A 22,019-nucleotide genomic window follows, 5' to 3' on the forward strand; every position below is an offset into this window, starting at 1 on the left:
CTTTTGTGCTATACATACAAAAGACACATACACACGTGTGTATATGTCAGCACCTTTTTAATGGTCTACCCTACAAACACATGCAGCGTAAGAGTAGAAACAGCTGCAACCTATAGATGGTTTTGAGGTTTGACAGATGAAAACATGCTTCCTTTCTTTACTCTGCTTTACCCACAAGACATAAGAGAACACCCACAATGCAGCGGGGTGTGGGGGGAGTGTTGGCACTAGACTCCCTGCTATTAGAAAGCCTTGCTAATAAGGAGTAAACCGACTCAGCTGACAGGAGGCAATCAGTTCTTTGTTACCTAACAGATTTCCTCTGCTACAGCGAGTAAAGCTGCACAAAAATGTGATCAGAAAAGTTTACCCAATGATCTCTGAAACTCTTCAGGCCAGAACAACGTGAGTTTGCAGCTTCGATTACTACCAATACAAAATACACCACTGATCACAGTGGGTCTCCATATTGTTAAGCAAATGCTTTTCTCCATGCTGTGCTGTAAAGAGTTTGTGTTACCTTGCCTCATGCAGAGCAAACGCCACCTTAACGTTTGTTCATTAAAATCAATGTAAAGATGTCACCTTAATGCTTGCTTCAGATGTTGTGTTGTTTGCTTCATCTTTTGTAATCAGGATGAGGGGCTTTTTATGAGATGCATGGGGCTTTCTGTAAAACATACACTAATTAGCAGCTTACACCTCTGCTTTCTGTTGTGCATCAGCACATTTTGCTTGTCACTGTTTTCTAAATCACTTTGTGTCTAACTGTGCAATTAAACTGAAGAGAAGCTGACCTAAAAGGCTTCTAGACCAGATGCTCCTGACAACATATGTTGTTAGAAACCCATACTGAATACATGAAGCAGAAATGTTCCAGTTGATCATTAAATATGAAAGCTTAGTACTTTTTTCCCTTTTCATTTTAACCACACATGTTAACAGCACTTGAAATCATACATTTCCACTGATAATACCCTGGGCTTAAGGAACAGCTTTCACTGCCATGACCCATATAGCCTCACCATTTGTGGGATAAACTGAGAGAGTTGTATCATGTTACAAAATTAATAGCATTACTCTGAGTTCCCAGCTGCTGATTGGAACAATTCATTGTTATTCCTTTGAATGATGAATCCATGCATGAACAAGGGTACAAAAGCTTTTAGTAAATGCTGTAGTATCTCATGCTACCATGGGTGTGGCTTGCTGTTGAGAGTAAAAACTAACTGAAGTGCACCTGTGGAACAAGGTCCAGGATTGTAATGATGATGGGAAAGAGTATTTGCATAGGTGAAAGTGCATGTGTTTACAAACTAACCTGCAGCTGTGATCGCTTGGGTTTCCCTGCAGCGAGGCAGCAGCACGGGCCAGGCCCAGCCGTGAGAAGGAGTGGAAGTACGTGAGCTGCGTGTCCGATAGGCTGGCCACACCATCTGGCTCGTCGTACACATTCTCCCAGTATGAGTTCAGGCTCGCTGTTCCCGGGGGAAACGGTCCGAACAGATAGGTGTCCAGCTGGTTCACTATCTCCTGGTTCACACTGGCTTCAAACTTACGGGCAAAGAAAGTGGGACGCACCGTTTGCTGCAAAGGGATGGAGGAAGAGGAGAGGATACAGCAGGTTAGGAAGGGACGGAAAAAAAGAGAAAAAAAAGGGAGATTAGGAAGTACTGTTGTGCCAGGGGGCACAGAAAATAAGATGTGTTAGATATGTTTGGAGGTGTTGTGTGGAAAGAGAGAAGAAAGAGGTGGTAGATAGTAGAATAATTCTTTAAGGCGGATGTGAATTAAAACAATCAAGCAAAATGACTCTTCAGTCTTTCTTACAGACTGGAAGTAGCCACTGTAATGCCATCCATTAAGACAGGCGTTTTTAAGGCCACTACTGAATAGCTTGTAAGAACTGATGGTTATATCCCTTTACTCCATGGGCTCTCTATTGAAAATATGCAGAATTAGCATTTTATTCCTAGATCTTGTGCTCTCCTTGACAGTGGTTACCAATATGTTCAGTTTTTTCACTATTGTAATGATATTTACCTCCGCCAAGGAGGTTTTGTGATTGGCAGGATTTGTTAGTTTGTTTGTTAGCAACACAACTCAAAAACCTATGAACGGACCTGTGTAGTTTAACTTACAAAAGGGAAGTTAACCTAACAGAAATATACAAATAAAATGGAGTTGATATAACTTAATAGTAAATATATGTCACTCAAAACAACAGGGCTAATACAACTTGTTGATTTAAGTTGGGAAAAATTAATTCAATTGTTTGTTACTACCTAAAGTAATGTTTCAAATTAATTCAACTCTTCTCTTTTTTCAGTATAGATGTTAAGAAGTTGGAACTATAAGTGCTATAGTGTTCATTTCTGGGTTTTAGGACTTGATATAGCAGCACTCTATAAATCTGACTGTAGAAGACAGGTTAAAGGGACAAAGAGTTCTTCTAAGAATAATTCATTCAGTAAACATTGTGCTCCTCTTACATCCTCATGATGGAGTGGAAAGTTAAAACACAATATTGTAGTGAAAGAACTTAAGATACTCTCAATATTATTTCTCAAATTTCCCTTTTGTGCTACTAGAATTCCACAAGCTCTATTAACATTTTTTAAATTAGAATTTTAAATTTGGGTTCTGTTAGCAAACTCTGATGTTTAAAAACTGGTGTAAAAAAGCAGAATTATTCATCATAAACTTGTGTGTGCTGTGCCATTTGAAAATGTAAGAGTGAACAATAAAGCTCAGGCTGGCAGACATGAGGGACCAGTGAAAGTTCCCAGGTGAACATAATTTTTATGAGGAGTCACATGAGAGAAATATTGGCAACAACTGCTCTTTGTTGCTCTCATGAGTCCTTTAGGACATGTTCTAGCTGGTCTTAAAATGTCTCATTGAAAAATTAGATCACCAATGAAAAAAATCCATCTTATCCCTGTAGATGCAAAGAGATGGTGTCAAATAAATAACCAAGAGAACTCTTTAAGTTGTAAACCACAACCCATTGCATCTATTGGTAAAAGCATTTTGTTACAGGTGTAAGCTGCTGTGATTATGTTTGTCAGACAGTCAGTGAAAGTGGCTCGGCTCTTCACTGTGATGGATAAAGAGTATCTTTAAAGGCACAAAATGTTACCTTCCCAGCATCTGTGGCATACAAGAGCATGGTCCCTTTGCCTTTTTGTATTTTTCCATCCATTCTTCATCTCTGTATCAACCGTTCTTTGTATTCATTGCTCTATCTGGCCTCCTCCACCCATGCCTTTTCTCACCCTCTTCGTCCCTGCTCTACTGCTTATGCGGTTGATAGTTCATCATGAAAACCACCACCTACACAGCTTGGCTTACACACAAAGACATCTATTCAGTCCTGGACACAAAAACTATTTACTGTTAGTTACCCAGCTCTGAACACCTTGGTGCTACCTGCTGAAAAAAGAAGACCTAATGAAGCTTTTTCTCATGAAGGAGCACTGCCTTTGGGTTGATTTCACAAAGTGCCTCATGATTCCTCAACTCTCAGTGACTGACTACAGATGTCAAAGAGGTATTGTATGAGTTTTAAAATACATTTAAAGGTTTTACGTGTTCTTATGCCAACAGAGCAGTCAACTGAAAGGGCCAACCTGTTATTAATAAACAACGAAGCCCTAAGAAAAAGGAACAACATCCCTCTTCCTTTAAAATAACCCTTTTCCCTGGTAAGTGACTTTAAACTCATCCTGTGGGAACTCGACAGTTGTACCTTGAATTATTTCTCTCATCTGCAAACCAAATTAAAGCCTCCATTCCTTGTCTGTATCTTCTCCAATGCTGTGGTTCAAAGGGAAACTGGGATTGTGTGCTCAAAGGGATATTAAGTCCTATTAATACCAAGGTCTGGCTGGCTTCTGGAAAGACTGCCATGTTCCCAGGGTTGGACTTAACTGATACCACAGTGCCAACATGACCCAGCAGCAGTGCCAAGGACCTGTGGTAATGTGCTGGCACTGAGCTGGCAGAGACTGAGGCGAGACAGCCGGCAGACGGGCCCGGGGAAGAGAGGAGTGAGGTCAGTGCGAAGTCTTTGACTGGTATGAGAAGGACAGGGGAGTTGAAGTGAGTCACAGCTCTTAAAGGAAATGACTTGAAGTGATATTAAACTGAAGCAGAACGTTCTCACTTTGTACTGCAGCTTTTTCTTTTTAGGAGCACATTAAAAGTCAAAGTGTGCTGCAGTGTTTCTCTAGGGTCTTAAGAGTCGCTGCCACTCATTCTCTTTCATTTGAAGGGCTAACTAAGCCTCTGTTCCCTCTCATACTCAAGGCAAAGAAGATCTAATTACCATTATTTCCACCTCACTTTCAGGGTCATACTAATGGAGACATAAGTTTGCACATATTGATTTTGAAGGCTGTGGAAACATGTTGAATGCTGAGGCTCAGGGAACAGACTGAGAGGACAGAAATGTAGACATTGACTGCTGATGATTTTTTCAAAACATACTGGGATTTTTGTGCTGCAAATGTCCTCAAGGACATTTAGTTTTAAAAATATATCTCTGTTTGTATGTTTTCATGGACATCAAAATGCTAGAAGGGAAATTTTTACTTACAGATAAGATAACTGTAAAAATTTGACTTAAAAATGCTCTCAAATTTCCAATGTGACTTCATCAATCATATTCATATCAAGCATTAATCTTAATCGTGGCTTCAAAGCTTGCAGAATCATGCATGCATGTGTATCTGACAAACACGTCTCAAATAAACAACTTTGAAATTACACTCCTCTTTCAGCCAACGACTGCTGACTGGCATGGACAATAATAATAAATGGAGCTATCGTCTGGTTTCACATCAATAACCGCTGTAATGGTTTAATGATAGTCCGTATTTACTGGTGACTATACACATGCATCTGGGTTAATAATGGATATTGTAAACTTAAAGTGTTTGTGCATCCCCAGCTCAGAGCTAACTCCGCCCACTTCAGGATTTCAAAAAAATGCACAGAAAGTGTGGAGTTTGGTCCTGAGAGGAGGGAGTGGAAAAGGGCGTGGTTTTCCAGATGAGGTGGGAATGACAGTGAAGTCCCCTTGCCAGAAAGTAACACAGAGCACTGCAGCACTGCTGCCTCAGGGTGATCTTTTGAAGTAGAGGATTTTTCACCTCCAGAGTCCCCTAAAGCAGGCTTTTGTGTGTGGTGGTGGTGGACCGTGGTGGTCCTGAGCACTACCTGTTTGGGCTGTTGGCTCCAGCACCGGCGTTACTAACGCCAGAGCTCTCAGAGCCATGGCAATGCAGGTGCAGGAGAGGATGGGAGTGGTCTCTGAATGGTAAAGTTGGTTAGAAGCAGTAATGATCTACCTTTTATGTAATGTTTGTGATGTAGAAACCCATCAATGGTAGGTCACATAAACCATGACTTTTCAGAAAAGATTTTTCAAAGCAGATGTCTGTTGGAGCTAATTAAAAGTCGTAAAATGCAGATTTTCAGCTGCTTGGTGCAAATGTGAGAAATAACACCATCACTGATGTGTTTTATCATAGTTCAGTCAGACACTGGATTGAAAATTGGTTCTAAATCAAATCCTGACCTCCAGAATCGGAATCGAATTGAGTCTTCAGATGCTTAAAGATAAACATCCCTATTATCAATCCAGAAAATGATCATTAGCCAACCCAAACCTTGGTTTTGGCCTTCTTATTTCTGAAAATATGGTTTATACAGGCTCAAACCTTCCCTGGTGCTTGTTTCATTCTATTACATATTACAGATGTTTCATTTAGACCAGTGGTTCTCAACTGGTGGGTTGGGACCCAAAAGTGGGTTGCGGGGCTGTTTTCAGTTGGTTGTGAACTGGTTTTAAGAAAAGAAAAAGGAAAAAACATCTCTGATAGTGAAGCCCTAGGCAGACATCTATCCATATACTTTATTTTGCAGGAAAATTAGTAAATTCTGATTGTTTTCATGAGATTTTCACTAACTTATCATGTTATCTTGGATGGAAGTATTTTTAAGAAAGAAGTTTTCATGTGATAATTTGTAAATATCTTGTCACCTTTCAAAAAAAAAACCAAACAGACAACCAAAATGTGTTATAATGGCAAAACATGATGAAATGAAATTTTTGCATGCATGTCCTTTGTTCAGCCTTTTTTTGTGTTCCTTCCAACATCCAAATTTCAGCATTTTTTGTTGAATTAATAATAATCTGAAAATTGGGTCCCTTATTCCCATTTTAGTAAGTGCTGGGTCCTATGGCTGGACCAGTTGAGCATCACTAGTTTAGATCACAGGGGACTGGGTCAAAAGGTGGTAAAAGGGTATGATTTGACAAATTCCTCTTTGGTTACATCCCTAGCTTTATGGTTTCTGGCTACCTTTGGTTGGTATCCTAATTAACACTATACTAGCTTATAGCTACTGTAGCTTTGTTCTGCTCTGAACATCAATCTGACAAATCTTGTGATCACCAAAGGCCTACTCTTAAAGATCATTTAATCTTTTAGTTTTTTAAAATCCTAAAATGACTCTTTGGAGTAAAATTGTATTTGAAAAGATTTCTGGTCATTCATATGTAATGAGTTTTCTTATCTGCACATACAGTTTTGAAAAAAAAAAAACTTCGTAAACAGATAGAAATACACATGAATTATGCATTTTACATGATGTTGATGGTGTAACTTGAGATGAAGGCTGATGTCTCCATTTTATTTTACTGGCAACTGAAGTCGAATCATCCTCAGTTAGAGGCCTTGCCTGCAGCTATTTTTGTGTGATGTCTTTTTTGCCAGCAGCCAGAACATTTTAAAGAAATATTTCAACCTGTGCAAGTATATCCCGAGTAAGAGGAATCTAACTTCTGTTAATATTATTTTTTAAGTATTACTCTTGCAGCTCCTACAAACACATAAAAAAGATGGCACAAGAAAAAGATGTTTTACATAAGGTTTATATAAGGTTTTATACATGGTCAGACATCTATTTTTTCCACACTGTATTCAGTTTGTCCCTTTGAGCCCTTTGTGTGCAGTACATTTCAGTTATAGAGTTGTTTAGAGCACCTACAGAGAGCCCTGACCGGCTGCTGCCACTCAGCTTTTGGCTAGTGGATGATAAAAGGTTGCAACTAAAGGAGATTTTCTCCACATCAATGTTCTGTGGGTGTTGTTACCTGGAAGCGGTGGAAGTCTGCAGGTTTGAAGTCATTTGGGGAGCATCCACACCAATCCACGATGTGCTTGTACTGGCACTTACAGCCCAGTTTGCGGTTCCAGTTGGTGATGCGCAGGTTGTTATCCACCATGCTCTCACAGTGGGCGCTGTTCTCCAGCACTGTGTGGAAAAATGACTGAGAATTGAGAAAAAGAAATGGAGAGGGGGGTGAAGGGAGAGGGGTGAGACAGAAACAGAGAGACAAAATTAGAAAATTGTATACCTTTTATTTTTTACACCATTCAATTTACTGAGAGGAAATAGAGTAGTAGCAGAGAAAGGAGATTCACAGGAGCTCATGATAAAAATCCAATTTCCCCTCAGAGATCACTCAGTTCTCATCCATTCCTTGTTTACAGACAGACACTCAGCCTTTGCATTTTCCCAAAGACGGAGAGAAACAAGTGTGTGCTGCTTCTATAAACGATGGAGTGTTACTGCAAATCAATTCTTCTGTGTCAGTCAAAGGTTAACAAACCTCTGAATGTGCTAAAGTGTGCGTGTGAGTGTGCTACCTCAGCAGGCAGGAGGGTGTAGGCATAGAAGCGTTTCATGTTGGTGACCAGATCGTCCTTGGAGTTAATGACGTATTCCACAAACATACGATTGAGAAGGAACCAGTCAGACCCGCCGTCTACAGAGATACCCTCAGGGATTTTACGATCACCCAGCCTCCACATGTGTGTGTCGCACTCAAAGAAGAGACGATCCAGACCTTGCTTGCGTATAAACCTAGAAAACATACAAAATTGTATGGTTAGCTTATACTGTATCAGGAGACCAATGCCAGCACCAATGATTTTAAGTACTTATTTTGGTAAAAGCAGGGGTGTAAAGTAACTAATTACATTTACTCAAAATACTGTAATTGAGTACTGTTTTTTTGGGGTTCTTACTTTATTGAGTACATTTCGAAATCAGTACTTTTTCTTCTACTTAAGCAAGTTATAACCTTTTCCCACCTCTACACAGTAGCACATAGTGAAAGAGAATGACTCCACATCACATCCCAAAACAGCTGTTGTAAACAGCAAACACAGAAATGTTGATACCTCAGGGTTTAACATTTTAGAGTTTGTTTTTATTCCCAGTGTAATCTTAACTCTATTCTGAGTGAAATGGTCTTCAGTGTTAGAGTTATCTGACAGTATTGATCCACCAGCATTAGTTCAATTCTGCGGAGTTGGTTGATCTAAGCTCCGCCCACTGTGATCTCAAATCTGTGAGTGGGTGTGTGTGTGTGTGTGTAGAGGTGTGTGTGTGTGTGTGGGCAGAGCTCTCCATTATGCTCTTGAGCAGTGTTAAGATGTGTTTTAGATTGTTTAGTTGTGTTTGGGTGTGGCTTAAAGTACAGTAATCCCTGCTGGGGTTCTTTTGCTCATGTTCCTGGTGGATTATTGTTATTTTTGTTGTTAGACCCATTGGCACCATGAGTGAAGTTATCCACTGAGTTAGGCCTCCCACCTGTGACTTTAGGTACTGCTTAAGGACATAAAGTGCACTTTCTGCTTGAGTATTCATTCCCTTGCGATGAGGTTGATTCTCTGCAGCTCTGTCATACTGCCAAATATTTAACACTTTCAAAAGTATAGTTTTACTATTTGTAGTGTCCCCCAGTATAGACACTTTTAAAGTTTTAAACTGAACTCTATATGAGTTTAATGAACACTGTCACTGTTTGGGGCTTTTTACCTTTAATATCAATTAAAAAGAGAGACAAATGAAACGCAGGGAGAGAGAGCTCCGAGACTGGGAACCAGTCAATGGGCGCCTGCTCCCCCACTCGAGACAAACCAGTGCTACTCAGGCTGTGAATTTTGCTGTTTGACTTTACATGAACAACCTGGTTAGAGATCTGTTCTCTAGTTTTCTTACCAACAAGGAAAGATCAGATTTTACTGTACAACTCCCCAGTATCCAGTGCTTAAAACTTCAAGTAGACTTTAAATTAAATACTTTTTAGTTTTACTTGAGCAAAATTTCAGACCAGTATCTTTACTCTCACTGAAGTGAATTTTAACCTGAATAACTGTACTTTTACTTGAGTATAATAGTTGTGTACTTTTTCCACCTCTGGGTAAAACATGCCTAGTATGCCCACATTTTCTCTTACTTTTGACCATGAAATCAGATCAGAATTTGTCCAACAGGTCACTTTTTCTGCCCTTTAAAAATGCTCTTACTTGATTTTGCACTTAGATAGACCAGATACCAGCACAAAATTGATTAGACACAACAGATAAACATTGATACCTGGTATCTGTTAATACTTCATCATTTGACCAATGGCTGACATTTTTAAACTGGGCCGATTTCAACCGACACAGATGTTGAACTGATGTTTAAGTGCATTCGTACTGTATATATTAAGTAGTTGATGCTGCACGATATACAGAAGGCATTAAGAGCAAATTGTGTGTGTTGCTTTGAAGGCTAAATAAAACAACACACAGAAATTAAAAACTCAGGGTGGAAATCTGACTTTAAAAATAAACCTTGAACTGGAAAAAGCACTCTGTCGTGCTTGTGTTATAATTAGAGAGACACATTTAAATAATTTTATTTTAATTCTAACATCTACTTCTGCTTTTTTTTCTTCAGGTCCTCTAACTGGAGAGTTTCAAGCTGTGCTAATCTCAAAGGCCATTGTTTGTGACCACTTAACGTTTTCAGCAGGATATCCTACATGTTATTCATTTTTTTTGTCAAATTAGATAAAAATAAAAATAGAAGAGTGACACATTGAATTCATAATGGCTGGTGTTACAACAATAAATAATTTAAATGTCAAATGAAAGGAGTCAAATTCAGGCCAACCAAGTCACATTGTTCCTTCGTTTCTCTTGTAAGACTACGGCAATTATTTTACTGCCCTTTAGCTCACAATGCAGAGGGTTTTTCAGAAATTCGCTTAATCAGTTTGAAAGGATTTCACTTCTTTGGAGTCATTCCTCACAGAAGCAAGCAGTGGTGGATTAGTAAGATCGCAATTAATAATAATAATAATAATAATACATTTTATTATAGGCGCCTTTCAAAACACCCAAGGAAACCGTACAAAACAGATAAAAACAAAAACAAGTTAAAAAACAAGTTAAAAGGATGTAACAGTTAAAAAGAGGGGAAATCTACAGAGTGATAGTCAGGTTGAGTATGCTTGTTTGAACAGGTAGGTTTTGAGGTGAGATTTAAAAATAGTCAATGTGTTGATGTTGGAGGGAGTTCCAGAGGTGAGGGGCAGAGCAGCTGAAGGCTCTGGACCCCATGGCAATTGTTGTTAACACTGAAATACAGCAGGAAACAAAATACAGCCTCTCTACCATCACACAGCACTGAATAAATACCGTGACTGGGAACACAAAAAGGTACCGCTGAGTCATGCTGACTCATGCATCCATGCTAGTTTTTTTTTTAAATGTGTTTGTGGGTATTTTTTGCCCAAAGCATCGACTTGATGACTGGTTTGTCAGTGGGTGGTGATGAAGCAGGAAGTAGAGGGAGCAAAGGAGATTTGTGGCTGCAGAGAGGAGTGCTGGACACTGCATTGACCTCGCCAGCTCACCCCACCAAGAAGGTTAATTAATAAAGCTACAGATGGGAGCTAATTGTAATTTGATTCAGTGAGCAAGCTGCTGCTGGTAGGAGAATGCTGTGTGCACATAGGTAATGCTGTGCATGAGTAAGAGACAGAACAGCAGAGTGTTGTTAGGAGATTAAAAATAAAGTCTGAAAATTAGCAGCTCACCTGGCGTTGTCTCTGCCATGGGACTTGATGAAGTTCATGTCTCTGTATTTGGACAGGAAGGCCACCAGCTGGTTGTTGGTCCTAAAATAGAATAAACAGCCTTACTTTTGACCGGAAAATATATGCTGTGACCTCACTTACAGAGGAACATTAATTTTGCAGTACAGCAGAACCTAAATGTACAGTTTTAGTTCTGAAAGAAACAGGATATACACAGAAAATCTGACATTATATTTAATATGCTTTAAGACCTTTTTCAAGACTCTCTCAATACATATTTAGAGATATTAGGGCTGGGCAGTTAATCAGAATTAGAAAAGAATTGCAATATGGCTTGTTGCAATTTTCAAATTGCAAAAGGTGCAATATTTCTGTTGCCTGAAATGTGACTTAAAATACAAGTTTAAAACTTTTTATGCAGCAGAGATGTTATGTGCTACACATCATGCAATCATTCAAGTGTCTTTTTTAGAATAGTTTACAAAAATTCCAACTTTCCTAATTTTGTATGTTTTTCTTTGTTTTGAATTTGCAAAAAGAGTTAAAATAATCAAAATTAGATTTTTTTCCTAAATTGTTCAACCCTAGTTTAATCTATTGTGGTGGTTATCAAATAATGTAATGCCTGTGTTCATTGAAAACTACAGAAGATGAAGAACTTAGAAAATAATTGCATATTAAATTTCAGTCACAATGTTGGGAAAAATGATCACAAATAGATTATTTTTTCCAAATCATTCAGCCCTAATGAGGACCCTATTGTATCTTCAATCTCTAACCAGTTACAATGGTAGCATAGTTATGTGCATGTTTGGTGCAGATAAGATAAAAATATGACAACATAGTCAAGAAAATGCTAAGAGTATTTGTTGTGTATAAAAATAAAGCTTTTTTTGAGATGCTAACAGTGCTAACATTAACAGACTGTGCCAGGAATAAACGGCAATACTGCTTTTAATTTGCAAAATCCTGTAAAATGTTAACAAGTAGCCTTGGCTCCAACACCTCTTACTCCAACCATGTTGCAGATAACTTGCATTATACCATGGTCTTGGTGAATACTCAATTCTGATTGGCTCTGAGAATTCCATTGGTTTCAATAAACTTCTGATATACAGACACCTTCCGAACTTCTCAGGTAGTTCGGTCAAAAAATCATTACATTCTTCCAAATTAATGCGCAGCAGCCATTAGCCGTTAGAATATAGGAGTAACCATAGCAACCTGACACAGTCAGATTTTCTGATAAGTAAATGTTAAGTTCTCTGAGGACAGAAATTGGCAAATGTAATACAATGATGAGTGATTTAATCATTTCATTTCATGTATTTGGTGAATACGACAACTTTGATGACTGGGATGCTGCTGAGAAACTGGAGGAAAAAATGAAGAGAGAGAAGCGGCACAAAGAATTAACTCCAGAAGATTTAAAGGTACAGTGTATAATATTTAGCCTCGTAGCATTTAGCAAAACAAGCTTGGTTAAAATGAAACATAACATTTATAAGTAGACTGATCTAAATTAGTGTTGACATCTGATAACACATTTTTTAAATTTATGCTTTAAATTAACTCAGAATAAGCCTTTTATTCATACATAGGGAGGGTCCCCTCCAAGGACGCTGCCACCTTGGATTTTTGCATTTTGCCTGTTTCTATGGCACCATAGAAGGAACCAAATAACAGTTAAGCATGTATTGATTTTTAAACTTCACTGGTTCCCACAGTTATCACCAGAGAAATGATCATCACACTCCAGAATTGACTGTTAGATGTTGATAGTCCCAGTTTTACACACTGCACCTTTAAATCAACTCGAAGACGAGAAGGATGAAAATCAAGACGAAGGAAACAACAAAATGGGCAATTAAAACACTGAGAAACTTTCTTGCACAAAAAACGAATGAATACAAACTTTGAAAACTTCCCTGTTGATAATTTGAATGATACCTGGAGAAAAGGCAGACAGGGAGTACAGCGTTGCCAGCCTGAGGAGCCTGCGGGCCGGCATCAACCGTCATTTAACCAACATTAATATAATGACAGACTCCAGGTTTAAGACCAGTAACACAGTTTTTACAGCCATCCTTAAATGGTACAGGAAGAGCGGAAAAGATACTAGCCTCCACCATCCACCGATCTCAGATTCAGAGCTTGAATTAATAAGAAAGTCTGCAGCGCTGTCTGGTAATACTCCTCTTGGTCTCATAAGAAAAGTCTGGTTTGATATCCAGCTGTGTTTTGTCCAACAAGATAGGGAGGGCAGCCGGGAGCTGACCATGTCATCTTTTATTCTCAAGAAGGACGAGGATAGGGTGGAGTACGTCAGCCTGGCACACAACCCAGACATGACAAGAATCACAAGGACCCGTATGACCCCGAAAAAGAAAACCTTAGAGGTTTTATGTTTGCCAGGCCTGGTGATCCTCTGTGTCCAGTTGAGAGTTTTAAGAAAATACTTGTCTAAATGTCCACCAGACTCCAAATCATTCTACCCCCATCCGAAGTGCATTATCACCCCCACTTCGCATCTATGGCCCGCCTATTTATTGGAGTAGTGAATAACGTTTACATTTCCTAAGAATGTTATGGGATTGATTGTTGCTAGGGGAAAGAAGTTGTTGTTATAGTAAAACTTTCTATTTTGATCAGAAAATGTATGAAATGCAAGTGACCATGATATAAGCGGGTTAATGCCCTTTTAGGTGTAAAATTATCAGGGATTAATGGACTTGGCGGAGGCAACCGTCTGACGCGGTTCACACCTCCACGTCGTCCATTAATCCCTGATAATTGGACACGTCGTTGGGCATTAACCCTTACTTTACCCATCATTTACATGCACACATCACTCAGTTACATAGTTAACTTGCTAGTTAGCTTTAAGGATGCACTGATAGCTCAAAAGGCCAGAACATAAACAAGTGAACAGACTGATGCTGGATCTGGTGGGGTTTTTCAAAATCTCAACCTCTTTCGACATATGTACAAACTGAAAACAACTTAAAAAATGTTGACACCATGTGTTCTTGCATTTAAGACTTTTAAAATACTTTTCAAAAGCTCTATTTTTTTGCTAAATTGATTGATCAACTTTTAATACTTTAAGACCCTGTAGATACCATGAGAACACAAGAAATCCACAGACAAAAAAAAAGTTTCTCTTGGCCACTGATTGAGTCATATTTGCAGACAGTGGAAGGTAATAGTATCACGCCCAACTCAGATAGATAGAGGTACATTTAAAATTGCTGGAAGTTTGGGTTGAGACAAAATGCAGTTCGCAATAATAATTGCTGTTAAGACATCAGAATTTCCCCTCTGGAGATCAATAGAGTCTTATCATCTTATCTCATCTAATCAGACATAGTGGATAAACACTAGTGCCTCTTACATGTATTTTGTAAAAAGGAACACATTTGACTTCAACATTAAGACACGAGAGTTAAACATGGTGCTAAGTGATTGCCAGTGTAATGCTAAATCTTTATGCCCTTTTTATCCAAACTAGCTGTACATTCTCTGCATCATGAGGCTTAAACACCAAAGTAAAAAAAAAAAAAAAAACTGTGGTGGACTGTGGTGGTTGTGGAGAAAATCTTTAATTTTCGAGCCAAGTTTTCAGGGATTTTAAGTTCTCTACTGATCAATTAGAGATCCAAGCCGCTCCCAGTGTCAGCTCCTCAGTCCCTTCAAGCCATTTAAACTCTCTAGGATTATACAAAAGATCATGCTTTCCATGATTTGATGAATGACTTCATGCTGCTAATACATTGTAGAGCAGTCTACTTCCTTACATACAGGCCAGACAGGCTAAAAGCTTTGCTCTGCAGGCTATGCCCCAGTCAATGGCTGTAACACTTCATCTGTGGTGGGGCCTTTCATGATGGCTTGGCTTGCCTTTCTAAAAGAGCAGCAAGGCTCTGGTAAAAAGCTCAAGGATCAGCGGGGGGAGGGACGAGCGCATATTAATGTCATTTTCTCTTGAAGGAGCAATTTCACAGCCTGGGGGGCTTATCTAAGGAGGTCCTGAGCCATAAAGCCCAACTGATGATGTGTTGTACTGACAAATGCAGTCGTCTCTGTCTCTACTTCCCACACACAGACGCAAACACGCTGTGTATCTGCTATTTTGTAAAACCACAATATAGTATACATGCACAGAGACACACAAATACTCTTTGGCGCGCACGGACACAGAGCGAGGGGAATTTATGTCAAGCTCCAGATTTGCCACCTGAGTGGTCACCCTGTCCACTGGGTCTAGTTTGCTTACTGTCAGCCCTGTGGCTGCTTCATCTCACAGCGGTATTCACACGCACATATTACAGGAACACAAACGCGCACACAATAACATGAAGTGCTGTATCTCACACCTAAAAATAAGCCACTTTAATAGCAAAGACAACACTAAAGATCATGCCACTGTTTCACTTGTTGTGAAATAAATGCTGTTCCTTTTTAAACCAAAGACTTTAAATATGGCTTTAGGAGGGGGAGAGTTGAGCTTTATTGGCTGAAAGGTTATGAACCCTTTTCTCATACAACCCCCAAACAGATGAGAGATGGATCCTTTTATCATTTCTCTCCTTTAAAAATCTACAAAAATTTTAAAGTTTGACTGAAATGAGTGAGGCATATTGCCAGCTTTAAGGGCTTTCACAAACAGAAATGACACCCATCACATATGGATACATCAGTTTCCTGAGGCAGAGATGACAAAGTGGCAGAGATTAGTAGATACAACGCCCCAAGCCAGTCATTGTCTCACAGAGCTCAGACTTCTTTAAGGCTGCTGCAAAGTCAATGAAAGGAGCTTTAAAGGAGAAAAAGGGGTAAAAGAAAGGAGATTGTGTAGATAAAAGCTGGAAAAGATGGCTGTACTCTGACAAAGCAAGTGTGTAACCCATCCTCTGGCCTCTCTGGACACACACACTCTCTCTCTCTCTCTCTCTCTCTCACACACACACACATGCATATAGTATACCTCCCCCTGGACACACAGCCCCTCTGCTGGTGTGAGGGGCTCTGGGCTTGCCTTTGAGAGCCATCCATGCGGCAGGACAGACATTATCAGGGAATTAGAGGGGAAATAATGCTTGTCTCCAGTCCCACTGATAACAACAGCGGTAGTCAGGGCAGCTTGGGGCAGGGGGCCCCCCTTTCCTGCCGGCCCCTGAGCTGTGGTCACAGCGCAACAAAACCAATACCATCTGAGACCAAACACTGAAACTCAGGTGTGCTTTTAACATACTGTGAGGGTTCACTTTACATATTCTTGCTAAATAACTGCAAAAAATAACTGCAAATAATGGACTATGATTAACACTTAACTGCCAAACAAAGTAAAGGGGTTATGGTTGGATTATGCTTAACACATAACCGCGTGAGATGCCTGATCCTGCTACAAAACAAGTGCATGTACAATGGTTTAAAATGCTAAAAAGAAAACAAAAACTGGAAACTTAATATTTAAAATAATAGGCCACATTTTTCACATTTCAGTCTCTCCTGGAAGGCAATCATAAATGGTGCACTCAAACCTCATCATGAAAAGATGTGATGTATCAAATGAAGGATGAATTAAAAGAATATCTAAACCTTGGCTCCTTTCTCATTTCAGCTCAGCTGACCAACCCATGCATGCATATCAAACTGTTGAACATGAGAGAAATGGCAGTCTGGCAGCCTTCCACATTGTTGTGTTTGCATTCTGTCAGTGAAGAGGTATCACCCTGATTTCACTGCTTTAGTGTGTAATAAAAATGTAATACTGAGGTGTTTGTTTCATAAAAAAGGTTGTCTCTGTATAATCCCATTCAGAAAGAAATCAGAATGGATGGTCAGCTACAAAACAGCTGATTGGGTGTTACTTTCGTGCTTAAGGATACATAAGTAGCACCCATGCTTTCTGTCAGGGCTTGAACCCAGGCCAGCCACTAAAAAGGACCCTATCTGCAAATTTAACTGAGTAAATATGCAGTGCCCAGACTAAGTCAAATCCAAGAAGTGACTACAAAAGTGCACTTGTGAAGCAAAGATGCAAGAGTTTCATTTCCATATTGCATGAATCCAAACATGCAGTTCCCTCCTGTTCCCCTTCCCTAACTGCTTATTCTCGCTCCCTCGCCTCTCCCTGTCATATCAGCCTCTCTGCTCCCTCTTTCGCTCCATCAATCGTTTCGTTTCCCAACAGATGGGGCTTAAAACCTCCACTGTCAGCCCTTTTCTAAACAACATCACCCTCATGCAAATAAGGAGGGAAAAAACAGGAAGAAAACAGAGCACAAACTTTAACCATGAACTGGGATAAAGGCAGATGATCAGGCAGACAAACCAACAGACTGGCTGGATGATATCTTGAAAAATCTAAACACGTCAACACTGCGGTCTGATCCAAAACTATATTTGCCCCTGCATCTTGTCTCCAGCTGTTAGACATCAGACCCAGCTCCCTTTTACTCAGTGGCCACTACAGCTTGACTAAATTCAACGGGTGGACATCTGGCTGCGCTGAAGAGATAACTCTCTCCTTAATAGGAAGATTTTAATTGGCTGCTGCAGAGCTACATCAAAAACCAAGCAGACCCTGAACTCCCAAAAGGACTATACACTCACAGACAAAAAAGAAAAGTCAAAGAATTTCTTCTCCAATCTCTTCTTTTCATGACTTCACATCAAGTTGACTTAGACTTTGCTGCTTTAATTATCCTTTACAGCTTTTTCTAAAGGGCTGTTTTCCAGTGGAAATACAACTTTCAGACGGTACAGTACACAACAAGCCTGGAAAGTCAATAGGTATTGACCCTGAGCAATTAAATTGCAATCAGTTCACCATGTAACCCATTCAGCGGAGTGCAAGCAAGGAAGCAGGAACTTGGAAGAGAATGTGTTAACAAACAGTGTTTGAGAAAAGTGGAGATTCTGCTTTATTGATCTGTTTGCATTGGAGTGACTCTTACTTAAGCTCACAGTTAACCACAGGAGCCCTGACCAGTGTGTATTGAATTTCCCCCATATTGGCTGAGAGTCTTCTGCTATTGTTGTGTCTTGGAGACTACCTTTGTCATTATATACGATGCTTGGCCCTCGACCTCACTTCATTTCCTTACAGGACAATTCATTGTCTGCCTACCCTCCCCTCAGGACCCCCCCACCCCTTTACTCGAGTCCACTCTCTGTGAGATCCATTTCCTTTACCTGATGGGGTAGTCAGCAGCACTGAGGTTGATAAAGAAATCCCAGTTCCAGTCCCTCATGGCCAGCAGGTCAGCCATGCTGCGGAGATACATGGTCAGTAGGCTGGCACCGCCCCAGATGGTGGCCATGCGCCAAGGAGTCACCCTAACATTTGGATACTGGGCAGCCATGGCGTGCACCTGTCTGTGCAGGTAGTTTGAGCGCTGAAAAAAATACAAATGTTTACACATTGACTTTGTTTGTATCAAGAAAATCTTCAATTTTCTTTTACAAGTAACTGTAATAAATTTGATAAAGATTAGTGAATATTCAAAACAGGCTTCATTAATTTAACAGTAGATTGAAAGGTTTGACTGGGACTGGGCTCACCTGATCAACATGAATGTAGTAGAAGTGTGAGGTGTGGTAGATGGCTTTAAAGAGGCGCTGAAGCTGGCGAGAGGCTCGCCCATGGACCACCAGTACAAACGCTATTCTGACTGGTTTTGATGGAAAGCTCTCAGCTGAGTCTTCATCCCACTGGACATTGGCATTGGCTTTACCTGAGGGACACAATGAAAACATTGTATGAAATATTGTAGTCATATCAGTGAATACCAATCATACGTCTCATTTAATTCACACATTATTGGATGAATTCTTCTTCAGTAACACAATCAGGGGTTATTTCCTTGCTTGGTTATCAAATCAAACTGTTGTTAATTTGAATATCCAAAAAAAAAACCCCAGGCACTTTCAGTCACCATATGATGAGAAGCACCAACAATATATTTGAGGGACACAGGGAGCAACTGCTCAAGCATTAGGGATGTAGTTAAAGATGCTGATCAAAAGTTATTCCTTCATTAAACAATCAAAAGAATTTGCTAAACAACAAGGTTGCCAAGCAACCCAGCAGGTGGCAATGCAAGATTATAATTGCAACATTAGATTCTGTGTCAAGAGTGAAAATGTAGTGCTTGTTTTAAATTTTCTCTCAGTGTGAGGTAGTGTTATAAACTCAGAACAATCAACAAAAACATGATCCTTTGAAATGCATTGAAACTATTTATGAAGAACAAGGTGCTTGTATAATATATCTTTAACTTTTTTTTCAAGAGATAAAAATATTCATGATCACATACAGAGATAGAAGTCATGCCACACATAAAGAAAAGGATAACTGTAAATCTTACTACTACAACTGGCAGCATGTCTGTCTAAGCCATTGCTCCAATTATCCTTCATACCTCTCAGAAGACTTATTGGGTGCACTGGGTTTAAACTGGTGCCATAAAAAGAGCATTAACATATACTAAATTTCAATAAAATTCATAATTGTTGCGCCATTCACTTTAGCGCCCCCCCTCAATCCACCACCACAGTAATTATGTGTATAACACATATGCTCACTCTGCAACAATGCTGAAGAGGAGACGGCCTTCACTCTTAAATAGAGGTGGACTTTACCATTAGGCAAAGGTAGGTGATTGCCTGAGGACGCAGACTACCAGTGGCCCCAAGAACACATAATTAATGGAACCCTCTCTCCAGCACCACCTATATTCTGGTCATTTGGAAATTAAGTATTAATACTCTGTATACATGGCTGCTATTATATGGCATCAATGTCAGCTGCTAGTAATAAAATGTCAATAAATTGAAACATCTGTGTGACTAACTATATTTTCTATGACTTTTTTTTATTAAGGACTAGGGATGCAACGATATCAAAATCTCACGGTATGATATCATCACGGTAATAAGGCCACGGTACGGTATTATTGCGGTGTTGTCAAAAAAAAGATGACTTGGAAAAAATGTCATAGTGTGGAAAATTAAGTGCCAGGAATGTTCAGGATAAAACACACTAACTGTAATTGAACACAAACAATGGTCTGGCAGTGTCTGCAAACAGTTTTCTACATGTTCGTCCTGTTTACTCCTCGATCGTTTCTGTTGACTGCAAAACCAAAATGCGTCGATACTTCTGATTTAAACTTTGCAGAAGGTTCCACGAGTATAATTTTTTGGCTCTGCTCCCCCTCCATGCTTTCTGCCATGTCTTCCTATACTGCACAGTGGATCATGGGAGATGTGGTTTGCTTCTCAGACCGGCCCACTCAATAGCGCTAGAAAAAACTACACAAGCGGGAGTACTCCAAGTTCTTCTTCTCCTTTTTATTTCCGGCAGTGTAGACGCTGCAAGGCATATTACTGCCCTGCGAGTTCTTGTTCGATACCGTCACATGCCACGGTATTATTACAAGAATTTTGAAACCACTGTACCACGATATTTTCAATACTGTTACATCCCTATTAAGGACAAACCAAAACAAAGTAATTTTGTGAAACTGTATTAATTTACCAAGTGTTTGATCAAATATAAATGGCCCCTTTTCAGAGGTTCTGGTTGTAAAAAGATGAAAAAAAAATCCAACTTGGACCACAGATTATTTTCTTTGAGTAAATTTTAATTTCTTATTTATTATTGAAAATATTCAGTCTTTGTATTGGTCATTTGGTTTCCAGATCTTTTGAAACCCATCTGGACACTTCCATACAAAAACATTGCTAAACTGTTATTGTTGGTTTGTTTTACATTAAAATTAAACTTGAATTTGTTTAGGCATGTGGCCATGGCTCCATTACACTTTTAAGATTAAATATCACAGTCACAACTGTGTAATGTACAATTAAAATGAATCTGTAATTTCAGGCAAGAATAAAACTTACATTGCATTTGAGCTAGTTAGAATAAAACAAAGCCATTGCCCTTCTGCTTCTTCAGCCCTGTTAGGGCAAACATAACCACAAAACTACTCATCCATCTTCTTATGTGATTTAGCTGGGGCTATGACAATTTCAGATCCACTACTACTACTCTAATACAGACTGGAATCCCATAAGTGATTCCTCTGGGGTTTAGGGTGGAGCACAGTTCAAAGATGTGCCATTATTCCTTGCCTTGGCAAAACTCTGGCAAATCATCATTGCTAACATCCCCTGCAAAACCACCATTAAATTAAACCATTCCAGGGTTCCCTGCAGAGTTATTGGTAATTTCACATATCTGCATTGTGTGGTTTAGAACCACCCTTAACCACTGAAAAACAAACACTTGCACTTCAAGCCTTTGTCATAGCATTTCTGTGCCACTGTGTCCCCCAACATCATCTCAGACATTGTTTGTTTTTAAATCTTCAGTTCTTCTAGCAAATGTGCACATGCAGCTTATGAGACATATTTGTTCACTGAACTTGCCACAAGGAGATTAATGACTTTAATTTAGGACTTCAATTCCCAAAAGCATGTCTGTGCTGAGGAATAAGAAGATGCTGAGGGAATACCGAGGTGGAGACAGTTTTCTTTTTCTCCCCTGGGGTTGCATTTCCTCAGAAAAAGCCCCTCCCTGCTCCTCTCCCTGTCTGACCCTTTGGGTCCTGTAATTACTCTAAATTTAAGGGCAAGTGTCCAGCATATCTTCTCTTTATGAGTTGACAGGATGGACTTAGAAGGCCTACTCCCCCTTGTTTAACTAATCTCATTCATTCAGATTTAAGTGCAGGAGTCAAACATGGCTTTGTTTAAGGGTTGACCACAACGGTGGGTTAATGACACGCTCCCTTGGCTCCTACTGGCCCCAGTTGACTGTGACTCCTGTCGCTCAGTTACTTACTTACATGTGGCTTCTCTGTTCTGCTTGGGTGTGTGGGTGTGTGTGTGTTGTGTTGTGTGTGTGTGTGGGCAGTTCAGGAGGGAAATCTGCTATGGGCCGTATCAGATTGAACGGTAATTGGTGGCCAGCTAAGAAGGTTCACTGGTTTGCTTTGCAGACGGATAATTGGCCAGTCGCTCCACAAAGCACTTTGAGAGTGTGAGCTATGCT

The 22,019-nt window shown here is 39.7% G+C and overlaps 1 protein-coding gene across 1 annotated transcript in view; it reads right to left on the reverse strand.

Annotated features, from left to right (window-relative positions):
- Positions 1-22,019, reverse strand: part of xylt1 (xylosyltransferase I) — a 111,752-nt gene that overhangs the window by 21,271 nt on the left and 68,462 nt on the right. Inside the window, exons 3-8 of the mRNA XM_041786170.1 lie at positions 18,521-18,693; positions 18,152-18,354; positions 10,952-11,032; positions 7,722-7,938; positions 7,166-7,342; positions 1,322-1,587 (exon numbers count right to left, since the gene is read on the reverse strand). Of these exons, the coding sequence (XP_041642104.1) occupies positions 1,322-1,587; positions 7,166-7,342; positions 7,722-7,938; positions 10,952-11,032; positions 18,152-18,354; positions 18,521-18,693 (1,117 nt within the window). The remainder of the gene's footprint in view (positions 1-1,321; positions 1,588-7,165; positions 7,343-7,721; positions 7,939-10,951; positions 11,033-18,151; positions 18,355-18,520; positions 18,694-22,019) is intronic.

Source organism: Cheilinus undulatus, linkage group 4 (genome assembly GCF_018320785.1).
Source record: "Cheilinus undulatus linkage group 4, ASM1832078v1, whole genome shotgun sequence".
Classification (NCBI taxonomy): Eukaryota; Metazoa; Chordata; class Actinopteri; order Labriformes; family Labridae; genus Cheilinus; species Cheilinus undulatus.